This window comes from Denticeps clupeoides, chromosome 7, assembly GCF_900700375.1.
Source record: "Denticeps clupeoides chromosome 7, fDenClu1.1, whole genome shotgun sequence".
In the NCBI taxonomy this organism is placed as follows: domain Eukaryota; kingdom Metazoa; phylum Chordata; class Actinopteri; order Clupeiformes; family Denticipitidae; genus Denticeps; species Denticeps clupeoides.
Window position 1 is genome coordinate 10,096,184 of NC_041713.1, and position 16,151 is coordinate 10,112,334.

General features: G+C 41.9%; 5 protein-coding genes across 5 annotated transcripts; 3 read left to right on the plus strand and 2 right to left on the minus strand.

Moving 5' to 3' along the window:
* The first annotated feature begins 842 nt into the window (after nucleotides 1-842).
* On the plus strand, nucleotides 843-1,748 carry LOC114793805 (interferon alpha-7-like). The gene is made up of 5 exons (XM_028985935.1): nucleotides 843-968; nucleotides 1,062-1,148; nucleotides 1,229-1,375; nucleotides 1,465-1,563; nucleotides 1,644-1,748. Exons 1-5 carry the CDS (start codon nucleotides 843-845, stop codon nucleotides 1,746-1,748), a joined length of 564 nt encoding a protein of 187 aa, XP_028841768.1.
* Nucleotides 1,749-6,285: 4,537 nt separating this feature from the next.
* LOC114793806 (interferon alpha-21-like) lies at nucleotides 6,286-7,778 on the plus strand. Its single transcript, XM_028985937.1, has 5 exons — nucleotides 6,286-6,405; nucleotides 6,491-6,568; nucleotides 7,174-7,323; nucleotides 7,523-7,600; nucleotides 7,683-7,778. Exons 1-5 carry the CDS (start codon nucleotides 6,286-6,288, stop codon nucleotides 7,776-7,778), a joined length of 522 nt encoding a protein of 173 aa, XP_028841770.1.
* A 1,774-nt stretch (nucleotides 7,779-9,552) lies between these two features.
* Nucleotides 9,553-10,443, minus strand: LOC114793807 (interferon alpha-7-like). Its single transcript, XM_028985938.1, has 5 exons — nucleotides 10,318-10,443; nucleotides 10,135-10,239; nucleotides 9,926-10,096; nucleotides 9,738-9,836; nucleotides 9,553-9,657 (listed from the first exon to the last, which is right to left on the minus strand). Exons 1-5 carry the CDS (start codon nucleotides 10,441-10,443, stop codon nucleotides 9,553-9,555), a joined length of 606 nt encoding a protein of 201 aa, XP_028841771.1.
* A 1,033-nt stretch (nucleotides 10,444-11,476) lies between these two features.
* LOC114793808 (interferon alpha-7-like) lies at nucleotides 11,477-12,367 on the plus strand. The gene is made up of 5 exons (XM_028985939.1): nucleotides 11,477-11,602; nucleotides 11,681-11,785; nucleotides 11,824-11,994; nucleotides 12,084-12,182; nucleotides 12,263-12,367. Exons 1-5 carry the CDS (start codon nucleotides 11,477-11,479, stop codon nucleotides 12,365-12,367), a joined length of 606 nt encoding a protein of 201 aa, XP_028841772.1.
* A 1,774-nt stretch (nucleotides 12,368-14,141) lies between these two features.
* On the minus strand, nucleotides 14,142-15,634 carry LOC114793810 (interferon alpha-21-like). Its single transcript, XM_028985940.1, has 5 exons — nucleotides 15,515-15,634; nucleotides 15,352-15,429; nucleotides 14,597-14,746; nucleotides 14,320-14,397; nucleotides 14,142-14,237 (listed from the first exon to the last, which is right to left on the minus strand). Exons 1-5 carry the CDS (start codon nucleotides 15,632-15,634, stop codon nucleotides 14,142-14,144), a joined length of 522 nt encoding a protein of 173 aa, XP_028841773.1.
* Between the last annotated feature and the right edge of the window lie 517 nt (nucleotides 15,635-16,151).

The following is a 16,151-nucleotide window of genomic DNA, read 5'->3' on the forward strand; positions in this document are numbered from 1 at the left end:
ACTTTTTCCCAAAAACGTCAGAATGTTTCTTTCCTTTTGTGTTCATCAAATTCTCCTGCGTCGTTTAAAACATATTTTGTTCAAAAACGATATTTTCATTTTTACTGCACATTGTCCTCGGACTTTCGTTGCCCGCTTAATTTCTCTCCTGACCTTTCTCCAGAAAGGTGTCGTTACAGCCATCTTTCTGGTCGCGGTGACAGTACAGGCTGCGAATTTCATCATGAAATGCGTTATAATAAATATTATCAACTGTGGGGTCCGCCTCTTATCTCGGGATTTAGTTGAAAAATTAAAAAAAATATACACACACAAAGCAAACTGAAATATGCGACAGTCGTGTCTGGTGCCAGTGGGTACTTTTATTTATTCCACGTCACGTCACACTGTTCCCAGTACAGCAGTAATAGGCGACCTGCGAAGCGAGGCTAAGGGTGATGGTTATTACTATTATTGTTATTAATATTATTATTGTTAATGTTGTTGTTGATGTTGAGTGATTAATCAGTAAGTATCTAAAGACAACGATGTTGTCGTGATTTATACGGTTGGTGTTATGGTAAAGCTGCAGGCGTCATCTGGTGCGTTTTGAAAATGTTTAAAGAGTCGAAATGGCGAATTGGAAAAAATGGTCTCGAGCGCTTTCGATTTCTGTCATTAATTCGGTGGAACGTGGCATCATCACATCCCCTTCTCATTTCACTTTTTTTAAGGATCCGTATATATTCGGCAGCAGAAATGTGGTCGCGATTCGAACCGCAGGACGGAGGGACCGAGCACGGCGCGACCAGCAGGTGATCAGACGCAGAACTTCGCCTCGTTTTACTCCACGGACAGCAGCCATGATCCTCCAGATCGTCGTCTGGTTGAGCTCCATCCTCTGCTCTGCACAGGTCTTCTCCAGGCCGGTCACGTGCCAGCTGCAGAGGAGCCGCGTGGAGAAAAGCCGCGGTCTGCTTCACACAATGGTGCGAACACCACTTTCATCCCGATTATTACTGTTATTACTATTATCATTATTATTATTATCAGGATGAAATGATGATGAACGTGCTTCTCAGGGGGGACATTTTCCTGCTGAGTGCGTGGAGCAAAATCTTCAGATTCCATTTCCCACTTCAGCGTTTCAGACCGACATGAAAACTCAAGTAAGTCGATTCATTCCAGTATTTTATGGATACAGATACTTTAATACTTATTAAAGTTGTTTGCAAACTTTGAATTGCAGAATGTCGGGGTAGAAAAGGCGATTTATGAAACTCTGAAGAGCATCGACTCCCTGTTTGACAATGAATCGCTTCCAAAACGTTGGAGCCAGAAGGAGTTAGAAGAATTTCAGGACATCGTCTATCTCCAGGTTGAGGAGAACCAGTGTGTAAGTAACTCTGATTTCATAAAATTGCCTTTCTTCTCACTTCTGCATCATAATTAATTACATAAAACATTCCTCTCCTGTTCCTGCAGATCATGAGCAAAACCCAAAGCCCAGAAGATGATTTCTCAAGCAGAGAAGCCATCCTGAAGCCGTACTTCCAGAAATTAAGAGCGGTGTTGGAAGAGAAGGTGAGAAACTCCTGTGCAGCTTCCTGTTCTGTTCCTCTGCTGAGGTTCTTCCTGCTGATGCATCCCGACCTTCTTTTCAGGAGTTCAGCTCGTGCGCCTGGGAAGCGGTTCGGAGAGAACTTCAGTCCACGCTGCACTTCATCCTGCAGAACAACAGCCAGCTGCTGTGGTCCAGCAGCCTTTAGGATGCATCGGCCAATAATTTATTGTTTATTTATTATTATTTATTGTTTATTAACTTATTCAATTATTTATTGACTTATTTATTTTTGTATTAACTTGGTCTGACATAACAAGTAATTGCAAGTTCAAATTGAAAATATTATAAATGAAAAATAAAAATGCTGTAAGCAACATTTAAAAGAATTTTATTATCATTAATCGAATGTGTGAGTTCAGAAACTTCAGAAAGGTGTTTTAGCACTGTGGTATCATAATGTATTTAGATATTTATATATTATATATTTTGTCTCCTTTAATACAGTAAGCTTAAAAATCCCTTGTGTGCTTCATGTGAAGTTGGGGCCCAGATGCTCAGAAACTATGAACTTATTCAGAGCAAAAAGTCACCAAGCAGATTAGCATAAACCGACTCATTAATGTGCGTAAGAGAGCATAGACGTGCCCATTACGGCTGCAGCCTGTACGGCGTGTTGTGTAGGTTCATTACCTTCTGCACAGTGGGGGCCAGGTGACCCCGGGACTCACCGAAGGCTGCGGCCCTAACAGGACCCACAAAAGATAACGGCTGAACAAGTTCTAAATTCTCTATAAGCAGTTGCAAATAATAACTATTTTTGGTAACCACACGTTATAATAACCGTGGGTTTTTGCGGTTTTACCGCACGGTAATAACCGCACGATAGTAACCGTGGTTATTATCTTAATAACCACGGACTGAACAAATTGGTTTAATACTTACAGGTCTTTTCAACAGACACTTAAACGTTGTTTTTTTATTCTTCCAGACTTCATGGTTTGCGTGCACCAATATATAGGATGATGTGAGCACTTGATATGTATGTGGTGTTTTTGATTAAAAAGTTTGCTTGATTGTGATACACTGATGAAGTCCCCCTTACCCATAATCTTTCTTAAAGAGCAATTGACAATGTCTAACGGGCAAAACTAAGCTCGGGAAAGAATTGTTCGGAGGGGGACCCCCTTCCAGGGTTGGAGGGACGTGCAGTGGACACCAATGCAGTGCAACTGTTAACGCTGGGTTAACAAGATGCATTTCAGAAGTCCATTATTTGGACGTGATAATTGACACCATGTCTGTCATTTTAACATTAACAGATGGCCTGAGTGAACAGCGTTTTCAGCTCAGATTTAAACACATTAAACCTTCAGAGCTCCAGGCTGCTTCCTGGCCACCACCGCACCACAAAGTCACGCACACAGGAGTTGTGGAAAAGAAAAGTGACCTCGGTGCATCTGGAGAAGTACTGAAATCTGCAGGTGTCATAAAGTACAAAAAAGAGCGAAGATAAAAAGTATAATATGTAGAACGTTTGAGGTAGAAATGTAGTGAGGCTCGGGGTGTAAAACTGGGAGTTTACTGTATACACAGGATGCCAACAGGGGGCGACACCCCCCAATCCTGCACCAGCAGGGGCTGCGCGGTTCTTTTCTTTATTTTAATATACCGTGAACCTGAATAACGGTGTCACGTTTCACTTTGAGGTATGAATGAAAATCACGCTGCTGGTCCAAAATATGGATTTATTATTTAAAAAAATATACGTATTAGATTATTTCTGTTTTCTCATAAAAAGAGAGATTCGTCCTGAAAAGGATTTTAAATTTGAAGTCAACCGTGAGCCAGGTCCCAGTATTCTGTGAAAAAAAAATAATAAAAAATAAAATAAATAAATCCTCTGCTGCAGCGAACGTGAAAATGATAAATGATGGGTTATTGTTTTTTGGGGTTTTTTTTTTCATTGGTTCTGATACGCTCGTCGTTATTAATTTTTCGAGACAGGCTGCTTTCCGTGACGTGACGTGGGAGCCCCGATGCCAGGAGGGTTTTATAGAAACAGAAAGTCGCCGCCGGCTTCCCCTTCTTACTCGCACGACGAAACAGCAAGAACTGCGCCCCCCGCCGGAAAGGGACGACGTGGGATCGTGAAATGACGCGCGACTAAAAGTGCGCTTTCTATTCTATTCTATTCTATTCCAACATCGTGGAATTTGGAGATGGTTATGAAAGAATTCACAAAGACCCTGAAGCTGCCTCATTATTCACAGCTCCTGATTCGAATTGTCTGTTGGCTGCAATACTAGTTATTTTACATAAAAATGTTCATATTCATCATAAATCTCTGGGCACATGAGCCAAGTTTCCAGGTCAATTTTACAGTGAAAAGTGTTTTGGGCCAGAAAGGTACTGGTTTATACTATTTCTACGCATCCTGTTTTACGTGCGTTTTCAGTGGCACGGAGCTTTTAAACAGTATTATTATTTTTATAAAAGATTGCCATTCATCAATCCAATGCACAGTTGCCGTGTGAAATTTACAGTGTTACAGTGTTGGGCCAGACAGGTAACACTTGATACCATTTCCAATAGTTCTAATGTTGAGTGGGCTCAGAGATCATCACCATATACAGATTTAAAACGTTCTTTATTTCTGGAACAGAAGCCTCGCTGAACTGGACCCGCTAGGCTCGCAATACGGGTACTGCAGACTGCGGAGCACTATTTAAGGTGGAACGGACAATTCCCATAAGGACGTAACTTCAGCCTCGTGTCTGGCTTTGTGAGCTGAATATTAGATGCCGCTCCAGCCAGTCAGAGAATCTCCTGCCCTTACTCCCCCCAAACAGGGGATAGAAATCCGATCAGTGGCCACGCAATCATGGTGCCAGGACAGCATGGGCGCAAAAAATGCCGATACCCGTGATGCCGCCCCCACCACGATACCCCCCTGGGAAAGCGCCCATGTCGACCTTTTAAAATGGTAGTAGCCTAGTGGGTAACACACTCGCCAGAAGACCCAGGTTCAAATCCCACTTACTACCATTGTGTCCCTGAGCAAGACACTTAACCCTGAATGTCTCCAGGCGGGGACTGTCCCTGTAACTATTGATTGTAAGTCGCCCTGGATACATGCGGTATAAACGTACCTAGGGTCTCCCTGTCATCTTCACTAAATCTGCTTATTTAAACCAGCCGGAAGTGAGCTCCAGGTCCTCGGTGTGCCCGCTTACTGCTGCTGCTGCTGGGCTGAATTGTCACACCTGTCTAAAGGGGAGGGAGGCGGGCTGCTTCCAAATAAAGCACATGTCATTCATTCATAATATTGTCTATCCAAGCATATTATGTCACAATTCATTTTTTCCTGGGTTGTACGAAAGTTTTTTTTTTTTAAGTGAAGTGATTGTCACATGTGATACACAGCAGCACAGCACACGATGCACACAGTGAAATTTGTCCTCTGCATTTATCCCATCACCCTGAGTGAGCGGCCATGACAGGTGCTTTGCTCAGTGACACCTCAGTGGCACCTCGGCGGATCGGGATTCGAACCGGCAATCTTCTGATTACGGGGCCGCTTCCTTAACCGCTAGGCCACCACCACTGTTGAATGTGCGCACTAAAGTGGGGATCCTAGAAGATGGACAAGAAAAGCACAAAGTCCTGTATATGTTTATCTGGTTAAATCCAGCATGGTTTCGACAAACAGGTTTTACAATAAAATATGTTAATAAATAATTTTTATGTGTTTCTCTCTCTCTCTCTCTGTGAATGCGTGTGTTGGGTGTGTGTGTGTGTGTGTGTGTGTGTGTGTTGGGGGGGTTCCTCTTCTCGTGTTTATGAGGTCCACAGACCACGAGGTCATTCCGAGGAGAGCGTGAAGAGGCTTGATGATCCATATTACATTTACATTGTTAACATTTCAAAACGATTAAAATGTTTTACTGAATTACATGGACGAGCAATTTGGAAAAAAGAAACTGTTGTGTGTGTGTGTATGTGTGTATGTGTATTCATTGATCAACATCTTTGCAATCATTTCAGTTGTGTATGACAAACACACACACACACACACACACACACACACACACACACACACACACACTAGCCTGCTAATGTTATCTAACTAGGCGTTCATGAAACACAATAACACACTAACATGAATGTTGCTTAGCAAGCTGTTGAATTAATGCTGAAATGGAAGCATCTTCTTTTTTACGCGGGCTTCAGATATTTGACAACACGCTGAAACAATAGAAATTATTATTTCGGATTATTTCTGACGCAGCAAATGTACAATAAAGATATTGTGTAATGCATAAAATATGGATTTAGATTTTTTCATAATTTTCCACTTCCGCGGAACCCCCGAGAAGGGAAAGCGGCGAGCCACACTTTCCGTTACCAAATGAAAACGAGAAATTGAATTTAATCCCATAAAAACCGCATAACTAAAGCTGAGAAATAAACCATTAAAACAGCCATTCCATGTAAAAGGCGTTTCTTCGTTATTAAAGCTTTTTTAAATTACGCGCTGGGGACGGGGTGGCTAATTTATTCCTGTCTTGAGTATTATTAATTTCGGATCAGAATGGAAAGCCGCGTTAACCGCATGGGGGGGTGGGAAATGTAAACCCTTTAAAAGCCCGACCAGGCTGCCGGCTCCACCAGACGCCAAGGTGACACACAGATCCTTCATCATCATTAACAGTAATAGTAATTAATAATAAAGACATTTAAAAATGCTCGCCGCCTGCCTGCTCGCGATCTCGGTGACCTCTGCCCTCTCCGAACCCTGCGCCTGGACGCGGCATCAGCTGGGCAGGAAGAACGAGGAGAGCGTCTTACTGCTCACCACCATGGTGAGTGTCGCCTTGTCGCCACCAAAGGTCAGAACGACTGTCTTATCGAACGAGACGATGTCTGACTGACCTCCTCTGAACCCAGGGGGGAACGTTCCCTCGGACCTGCGTGAAGGAGAAGGGCGCCAGACTTTTCCCGCTCGGCATGTTCACTGAGGCCCAGGTAGGTCCAGCAACGTCCTGCATATAAAACAATTCCCTTGTACATAAATGCAGTCCTCCATAAACCGCAATGGATTCAAGAGTCATCATAGTAAAAGAGGAAATACAGAAAATACAAAAAAAAACGGTACGTAATTAAAGAATTGACTTATTTTATAGTGAATTGAGACATGAGTCATATTTCATGTTAAATGAAATCTCTGTACACAGATTATGTTGGTTGCCCATTGTCTCGGGTGGCATTAAAATTTGAATCAAGTTCATTTTCATTTCACTTTCAGTCTCTGAATAGAATGGAATAGATTAATTAAAAATGTGCACGTCAAAGTTTTCTGATAAAATACTTCTGATAAATGCTGTAAATGTAAATGTAAGTTTTTATTTTGCTCCTAAATTTCTGCATCATTTTAAAACAAAGTCCGTTCGTTCATTTAATTCAGTTTAATGAAAAGCACACACAGTACATGGTATTTCTACAAAAGATAATAAACTACAGGAGTAGCATGTAGTTAAACATTTGCTGCGCACCTTCTCTGATTGAAGCTGTGACTATTAAAGTGAATAATTTTTTTTTCTTGTTCGGATGAATCTGTGGATGCGGCGCAGAATGAAGACACCGCTCAGCTCGCGCTGGAAGTGATGGGACACGTCGGCAGCGTGTTCAACATGGACCACGGCGCCGTGACCTGGAGCCACGATCAGCTCGCCCTGTTCAGAAACATCGTGCACCGGCAGACTGAGAAGCTGCAGGCCTGCGTGAGTGATCGCTACCAGTCAAAAGTCGGAGACGTTTCACCTGTTGATTACGTGTCCTCGCGTGGGTCATGTCGTAGTCCAGGTCCTTCGGTTTTCGTTGTATAACGTACAAAATGCAAGGCCCATAAACCCGTCTAAAGTCGTGACTGGTGCTGTGATGGCTGCCAGATGTTCTGTTGAGCTCTCCTCTCTTCTCCAGGTTGGAGGTGCGGCCCCGGGGACGAACGCAGCCCTGGCGTCTTATTTCCAAAAGCTGAGCGGCATCCTGAACGACAAGGTGAGTTGTGGTGAGACTTGGGGGGGGGGACTGCTCAGCGCCGGTGCGAGGACGCGTGCGTTATACTGCTGTGTCGCCACAGGGTCTGAGCGCGTGTGCGTGGGAAATCGTGAGGAACGAGGTTCACCACACTCTCCTGCAGCTGCAAGTCTTCCTGGACAGCAGAAAAAGTGCCTAGACTGTGAAAACGTCACCCCAATCCATTATTTATTTATTTATTTATTTATTTATTTACTTGTTTATTTGTTTATTTATTAATGAATTAATTTATTCATTTTTAAAGTAACCTGGTTGAGATTCAAGCTTAAATAAATATTTTTGTGAATGTGTGTGTCTTGTGTGGGATTTTATTGAGGGTCCAGAGATTCAATCCCCATAGAGATAAACTGGTCAGGCCGAGGCACCCGGCCCCTCTATTCTCCTGTTGATTATGAGTGATCATATACACATAGCCAGACTATACATGCTATATATATATTATATTTCACAAAAAAAAACAAAAAAAATGTTTAGGATTTTTTTTCTGACATTTTCAATCATTGTGCGAAAAGAAATAACAGCTGCTGAGAAGACGTCTGAGTTTGGAAAACAAGATTCAACAAGATATTTTTACAGATATCTGCAGATGCGAAGGTGGAAAGGTCAACTGGGGCAATTCTGTATATGATAACTATTTTCAAACTTATATAAGGGCCTGTTAACAAACTTAACATGAAATGGGAAGGAGAAGGGGGAATTGTCATTGGAAGGAAAGTGAACAATAATATGGGAATGTCAGTGTAAATGCACCAGTTCATATAAGAGATCTGAAGCCTCCAAATTATTTGGAGAAACTTTGGAAACCAAAATGCATACCATAATCATGTTTTTGGTGGATTGTCCTGGGGGATTATTGGAAAGAGGTACACAATTTTTAACAAAATATTTTTGCACGTCAGATACCTTTGGACAGAAAGATAATATTTTTTGTGAAATAATGAACAGGATAAGTATTTAATTATTATGTTAGTGGTAGCTAGTAAGAAAAGTTTTACCAAGAAAAGGCTATCGCAGGAGAGCCCGTCATTGACTACATGGATCACTATTACGATGGACGTGTATAAAATGGAGAAGGTTACATGTCAGGAACGGGCAAGGTGAAGAAAATGGCTTGAATATCTGAGGCCCATTAGGCCCTTTTATGGTTTTTCTAGGTTTTCTGATGTTTAAATGTGAAAGTAAATATTTGTTTGTTAAAAATGATTAATAAAAAAAGGATATTCACTCTGGTTGCTGGAAATGTCTGCTAATGATGGAATATCTGCATGCATGTATAGAGGAAGAACCACAACCAGCAACAGTTGATTATTATAAAACGCTTTTTCCCTGATCGTAGCAGAGCCCCATTAGCACAGCATCTAGCAATTCAGCAGGTGTGGGTTCAACTACATCATTATTTCTAGGATTTTCTGTTTCTGTTTTCAGTGGAAAATAATAAAACAATTTTGAGTGAATTTTACAAATTAGGTGGAAGCCAATGAGACTTTAACCACAGATTTCAATTAATAATTTTTGCTAATATAATTTATGGTTATTATTATTGTCATTATTATGGTAGCCGTATTAATAAACATGCAGAATGGGAAACTTTCATAATTCAAGGCTCAAATTCTTTATTGTTCACAAAACAGCAATACATTTACATTTACAGCATTTATCAGACGCCCTTATCCAGAGCGACTTACAATCAGTAGTTACAGGGACAGTCCCCCCCTGGAGCAACTTAGGGTTAAGTGTCTTGCTCAGGGACACAATGGTAGTAAGTGGGATTTGAACCCGGGTCTTCTGGTTCATAGGCGAGTGTGTTACCCACTAGGCTACTACCACCCTAATAAACAGCAATAAATAAACAATAAAACAATAAATAATAAATAATAATAATAAATAAACAATAAATAATTTGCCGATGCATCCTAAAGGCTGCTGGACCACAGCAGCTGGCTGTTGTTCTGCAGGATGAAGTGCAGCGTGGACTGAAGTTCTCTCCGAACCGCTTCCCAGGCGCACGAGCTGAACTCCTGAAAAGAAGGTCGGGATGCATCAGCAGGAAGAACCTCAGCAGAGGAACAGAACAGGAAGCTGCACAGGAGTTTCTCACCTTCTCTTCCAACACCGCTCTTAATTTCTGGAAGTACGGCTTCAGGATGGCTTCTCTGCTTGAGAAATCATCTTCTGGGCTTTGGGTTTTGCTCATGATCTGCAGGAACAGGAGAGGAATGTTTTATGTAATTAATTATGATGCAGAAGTGAGAAGAAACGCAATTTTATGAAATCAGAGTTACTTACACACTGGTTCTCCTCAACCTGGAGATAGACGATGTCCTGAAATTCTTCTAACTCCTTCTGGCTCCAACGTTTTGGAAGCGATTCATTGTCAAACAGGGAGTCGATGCTCTTCAGAGTTTCATAAATCGCCTTTTCTACCCCGACATTCTGCAATTCAAAGTTTGCAAACAACTTTAATAAGTATTAAAGTATCTGTATCCATAAAATACTGGAATGAATCGACTTACTTGAGTTTTCATGTCGGTCTGAAACGCTGAAGTGGGAAATGGAATCTGAAGATTTTGCTCCACGCACTCAGCAGGAAAATGTCCCCCCTGAGAAGCACGTTCATCATCATTTCATCCTGATAATAGTAATAACAGTAATAATCGGGATGAAAGTGGTGTTCGCACCATTGTGTGAAGCAGACCGCGGCTTTTCTCCACGCGGCTCCTCTGCAGCTGGCACGTGACCGGCCTGGAGAAGACCTGTGCAGAGCAGAGGATGGAGCTCAACCAGACGACGATCTGGAGGATCATGGCTGCTGTCCGTGGAGTAAAACGAGGCGAAGTTCTGCGTCTGATCACCTGCTGGTCGCGCCGTGCTCGGTCCCTCCGTCCTGCGGTTCGAATCGCGACCACATTTCTGCTGGCGAATATATACCAGGCTTCAAACAAAAAGTGAAATGATACGGGATGTGACGAAACGTCGGGCGAATTATCGTGGAAAGTGACTCGAAACAGTGATTTCTTTTCGAGTTTCTTAATTCGACAGATAAAAAAGTACGTTTAAAAATACAAAAAGTAAAAACCCTGAATAAATAACATGCATTTTACACATATTGCTTTTCCAGTATTAATTCCATCTGTCAAGCCAGTGGCTGTTACTATACGATGTTATTTGGTATTATACAAGAATATAATTATATGCAGTAAATAATGCATATTTATCTGAACCCATAATCAGAATTATGAAATCTACTGCTAATAATAACAACAACAATCCGTGTCTGGAATCCGTGAAATGTAAACCCTTTAAATAGAGGAGCAGTGCGCTTACGCATCATCTGTGTCGCTGTTTCATGTGTGACGATGTATAGTACAACAAGAATGACAGTGCGGTCATAAAACCACCAAGTCATAATTCCACAGAAGAGCTTTAAAATGCAGCCTCCACTCACCTCTGCAGGTCCAGGGGTAGATTGAACATCTTCTACCATGGTGTGTATCTTCACAGATTCGCAGTGCCAGTAGTAGGTCTCAGGAGATGAAGTGCATGCTTGATATGAAATTAGGGGAAACACTGGTGCCCATGATCCACATATCTGGTGCGTTTTGAAAATGGCGAATTGGAAAAAAATGGTCTCGAGCGCTTTCGATTTCTGTCATTAATTCGGTGGAACGTGGCATCATCACATCCCCTTCTCATTTCACTTTTTTTAAGGATCCGTATATATTCGCCAGCAGAAATGTGGTCGCGATTCGAACCGCAGGACGGAGGGACCGAGCACGGCGCGACCAGCAGGTGATCAGACGCAGAACTTCGCCTCGTTTTACTCCACGGACAGCAGCCATGATCCTCCAGATCGTCGTCTGGTTGAGCTCCATCCTCTGCTCTGCACAGGTCTTCTCCAGGCCGGTCACGTGCCAGCTGCAGAGGAGCCGCGTGGAGAAAAGCCGCGGTCTGCTTCACACAATGGTGCGAACACCACTTTCATCCCGATTATTACTGTTATTACTATTATCAGGATGAAATGATGATGAACGTGCTTCTCAGGGGGGACATTTTCCTGCTGAGTGCGTGGAGCAAAATCTTCAGATTCCATTTCCCACTTCAGCGTTTCAGACCGACATGAAAACTCAAGTAAGTCGATTCATTCCAGTATTTTATGGATACAGATACTTTAATACTTATTAAAGTTGTTTGCAAACTTTGAATTGCAGAATGTCGGGGTAGAAAAGGCGATTTATGAAACTCTGAAGAGCATCGACTCCCTGTTTGACAATGAATCGCTTCCAAAACGTTGGAGCCAGAAGGAGTTAGAAGAATTTCAGGACATCGTCTATCTCCAGGTTGAGGAGAACCAGTGTGTAAGTAACTCTGATTTCATAAAATTGCGTTTCTTCTCACTTCTGCATCATAATTAATTACATAAAACATTCCTCTCCTGTTCCTGCAGATCATGAGCAAAACCCAAAGCCCAGAAGATGATTTCTCAAGCAGAGAAGCCATCCTGAAGCCGTACTTCCAGAAATTAAGAGCGGTGTTGGAAGAGAAGGTGAGAAACTCCTGTGCAGCTTCCTGTTCTGTTCCTCTGCTGAGGTTCTTCCTGCTGATGCATCCCGACCTTCTTTTCAGGAGTTCAGCTCGTGCGCCTGGGAAGCGGTTCGGAGAGAACTTCAGTCCACGCTGCACTTCATCCTGCAGAACAACAGCCAGCTGCTGTGGTCCAGCAGCCTTTAGGATGCATCGGCAAATTATTTATTGTTTATTTATTATTATTATTTATTATTTATTGTTTTATTGTTTATTTATTGCTGTTTATTAGGGTGGTAGTAGCCTAGTGGGTAACACACTCGCCTATGAACCAGAAGACCCGGGTTCAAATCCCACTTACTACCATTGTGTCCCTGAGCAAGACACTTAACCCTAAGTTGCTCCAGGGGGGGACTGTCCCTGTAACTACTGATTGTAAGTCGCTCTGGATAAGGGCGTCTGATAAATGCTGTAAATGTAAATGTATTGCTGTTTTGTGAACAATAAAGAATTTGAGCCTTGAATTATGAAAGTTTCCCATTCTGCATGTTTATTAATACGGCTACCATAATAATGACAATAATAATAACCATAAATTATATTAGCAAAAATTATTAATTGAAATCTGTGGTTAAAGTCTCATTGGCTTCCACCTAATTTGTAAAATTCACTCAAAATTGTTTTATTATTTTCCACTGAAAACAGAAACAGAAAATCCTAGAAATAATGATGTAGTTGAACCCACACCTGCTGAATTGCTAGATGCTGTGCTAATGGGGCTCTGCTACGATCAGGGAAAAAGCGTTTTATAATAATCAACTGTTGCTGGTTGTGGTTCTTCCTCTATACATGCATGCAGATATTCCATCATTAGCAGACATTTCCAGCAACCAGAGTGAATATCCTTTTTTTATTAATCATTTTTAACAAACAAATATTTACTTTCACATTTAAACATCAGAAAACCTAGAAAAACCATAAAAGGGCCTAATGGGCCTCAGATATTCAAGCCATTTTCTTCACCTTGCCCGTTCCTGACATGTAACCTTCTCCATTTTATACACGTCCATCGTAATAGTGATCCATGTAGTCAATGACGGGCTCTCCTGCGATAGCCTTTTCTTGGTAAAACTTTTCTAACTAGCTACCACTAACATAATAATTAAATACTTATCCTGTTCATTATTTCACAAAAAATATTATCTTTCTGTCCAAAGGTATCTGACGTGCAAAAATATTTTGTTAAAAATTGTGTACCTCTTTCCAATAATCCCCCAGGACAATCCACCAAAAACATGATTATGGTATGCATTTTGGTTTCCAAAGTTTCTCCAAATAATTTGGAGGCTTCAGATCTCTTATATGAACTGGTGCATTTACACTGACATTCCCATATTATTGTTCACTTTCCTTCCGATGACAATTCCCCCTTCTCCTTCCCATTTCATGTTGAGTTTGTTAACAGGCCCTTATATAAGTTAGAAAATAGTTATCATATACAGAATTGCCCCAGTTGACCTTTCCACCTTCGCATCTGCAGATATCTGTAAAAATATCTTGTTGAATCTTGTTTTCCAAACTCAGACGTCTTCTCAGCAGCTGTTATTTCTTTTCGCACAATGATTGAAAATGTCAGAAAAAAAATCCTAAACATTTTTTTTGTTTTTTTTTGTGAAATATAATATATATATAGCATGTATAGTCTGGCTATGTGTATATGATCACTCATAATCAACAGGAGAATAGAGGGGCCGGGTGCCTCGGCCTGACCAGTTTATCTCTATGGGGATTGAATCTCTGGACCCTCAATAAAATCCCACACAAGACACACACATTCACAAAAATATTTATTTAAGCTTGAATCTCAACCAGGTTACTTTAAAAATGAATAAATTAATTCATTAATAAATAAACAAATAAACAAGTAAATAAATAAATAAATAAATAAATAAATAATGGATTGGGGTGACGTTTTCACAGTCTAGGCACTTTTTCTGCTGTCCAGGAAGACTTGCAGCTGCAGGAGAGTGTGGTGAACCTCGTTCCTCACGATTTCCCACGCACACGCGCTCAGACCCTGTGGCGACACAGCAGTATAACGCACGCGTCCTCGCACCGGCGCTGAGCAGTCCCCCCCCCCAAGTCTCACCACAACTCACCTTGTCGTTCAGGATGCCGCTCAGCTTTTGGAAATAAGACGCCAGGGCTGCGTTCGTCCCCGGGGCCGCACCTCCAACCTGGAGAAGAGAGGAGAGCTCAACAGAACATCTGGCAGCCATCACAGCACCAGTCACGACTTTAGACGGGTTTATGGGCCTTGCATTTTGTACGTTATACAACGAAAACCGAAGGACCTGGACTACGACATGACCCACGCGAGGACACGTAATCAACAGGTGAAACGTCTCCGACTTTTGACTGGTAGCGATCACTCACGCAGGCCTGCAGCTTCTCAGTCTGCCGGTGCACGATGTTTCTGAACAGGGCGAGCTGATCGTGGCTCCAGGTCACGGCGCCGTGGTCCATGTTGAACACGCTGCCGACGTGTCCCATCACTTCCAGCGCGAGCTGAGCGGTGTCTTCATTCTGCGCCGCATCCACAGATTCATCCGAACAAGAAAAAAAAATTATTCACTTTAATAGTCACAGCTTCAATCAGAGAAGGTGCGCAGCAAATGTTTAACTACATGCTACTCCTGTAGTTTATTATCTTTTGTAGAAATACCATGTACTGTGTGTGCTTTTCATTAAACTGAATTAAATGAACGAACGGACTTTGTTTTAAAATGATGCAGAAATTTAGGAGCAAAATAAAAACTTACATTTACATTTACAGCATTTATCAGAAGTATTTTATCAGAAAACTTTGACGTGCACATTTTTAATTAATCTATTCCATTCTATTCAGAGACTGAAAGTGAAATGAAAATGAACTTGATTCAAATTTTAATGCCACCCGAGACAATGGGCAACCAACATAATCTGTGTACAGAGATTTCATTTAACATGAAATATGACTCATGTCTCAATTCACTATAAAATAAGTCAATTCTTTAATTACGTACCGTTTTTTTTTGTATTTTCTGTATTTCCTCTTTTACTATGATGACTCTTGAATCCATTGCGGTTTATGGAGGACTGCATTTATGTACAAGGGAATTGTTTTATATGCAGGACGTTGCTGGACCTACCTGGGCCTCAGTGAACATGCCGAGCGGGAAAAGTCTGGCGCCCTTCTCCTTCACGCAGGTCCGAGGGAACGTTCCCCCCTGGGTTCAGAGGAGGTCAGTCAGACATCGTCTCGTTCGATAAGACAGTCGTTCTGACCTTTGGTGGCGACAAGGCGACACTCACCATGGTGGTGAGCAGTAAGACGCTCTCCTCGTTCTTCCTGCCCAGCTGATGCCGCGTCCAGGCGCAGGGTTCGGAGAGGGCAGAGGTCACCGAGATCGCGAGCAGGCAGGCGGCGAGCATTTTTAAATGTCTTTATTATTAATTACTATTACTGTTAATGAAGATGAAGGATCTGTGTGTCGCCTTGGCGTCTGGTGGAGCCGGCAGCCTGGTCGGGCTTTTAAAGGGTTTACATTTCCCACCCCCCCATGCGGTTAACGCGGCTTTCCATTCTGATCCGAAATTAATAATACTCAAGACAGGAATAAATTAGCCACCCCGTCCCCAGCGCGTAATTTAAAAAAGCTTTAATAACGAAGAAACGCCTTTTACATGGAATGGCTGTTTTAATGGTTTATTTCTCAGCTTTAGTTATGCGGTTTTTATGGGATTAAATTCAATTTCTCGTTTTCATTTGGTAACGGAAAGTGTGGCTCGCCGCTTTCCCTTCTCGGGGGTTCCGCGGAAGTGGAAAATTATGAACGCGCCAAAAGACTTTACAACCGCAAATGAAAAAATCTAAATCCATATTTTATGCATTACACAATATCTTTATTGTACATTTGCTGCGTCAGAAATAATCCGAAATAATAATTTC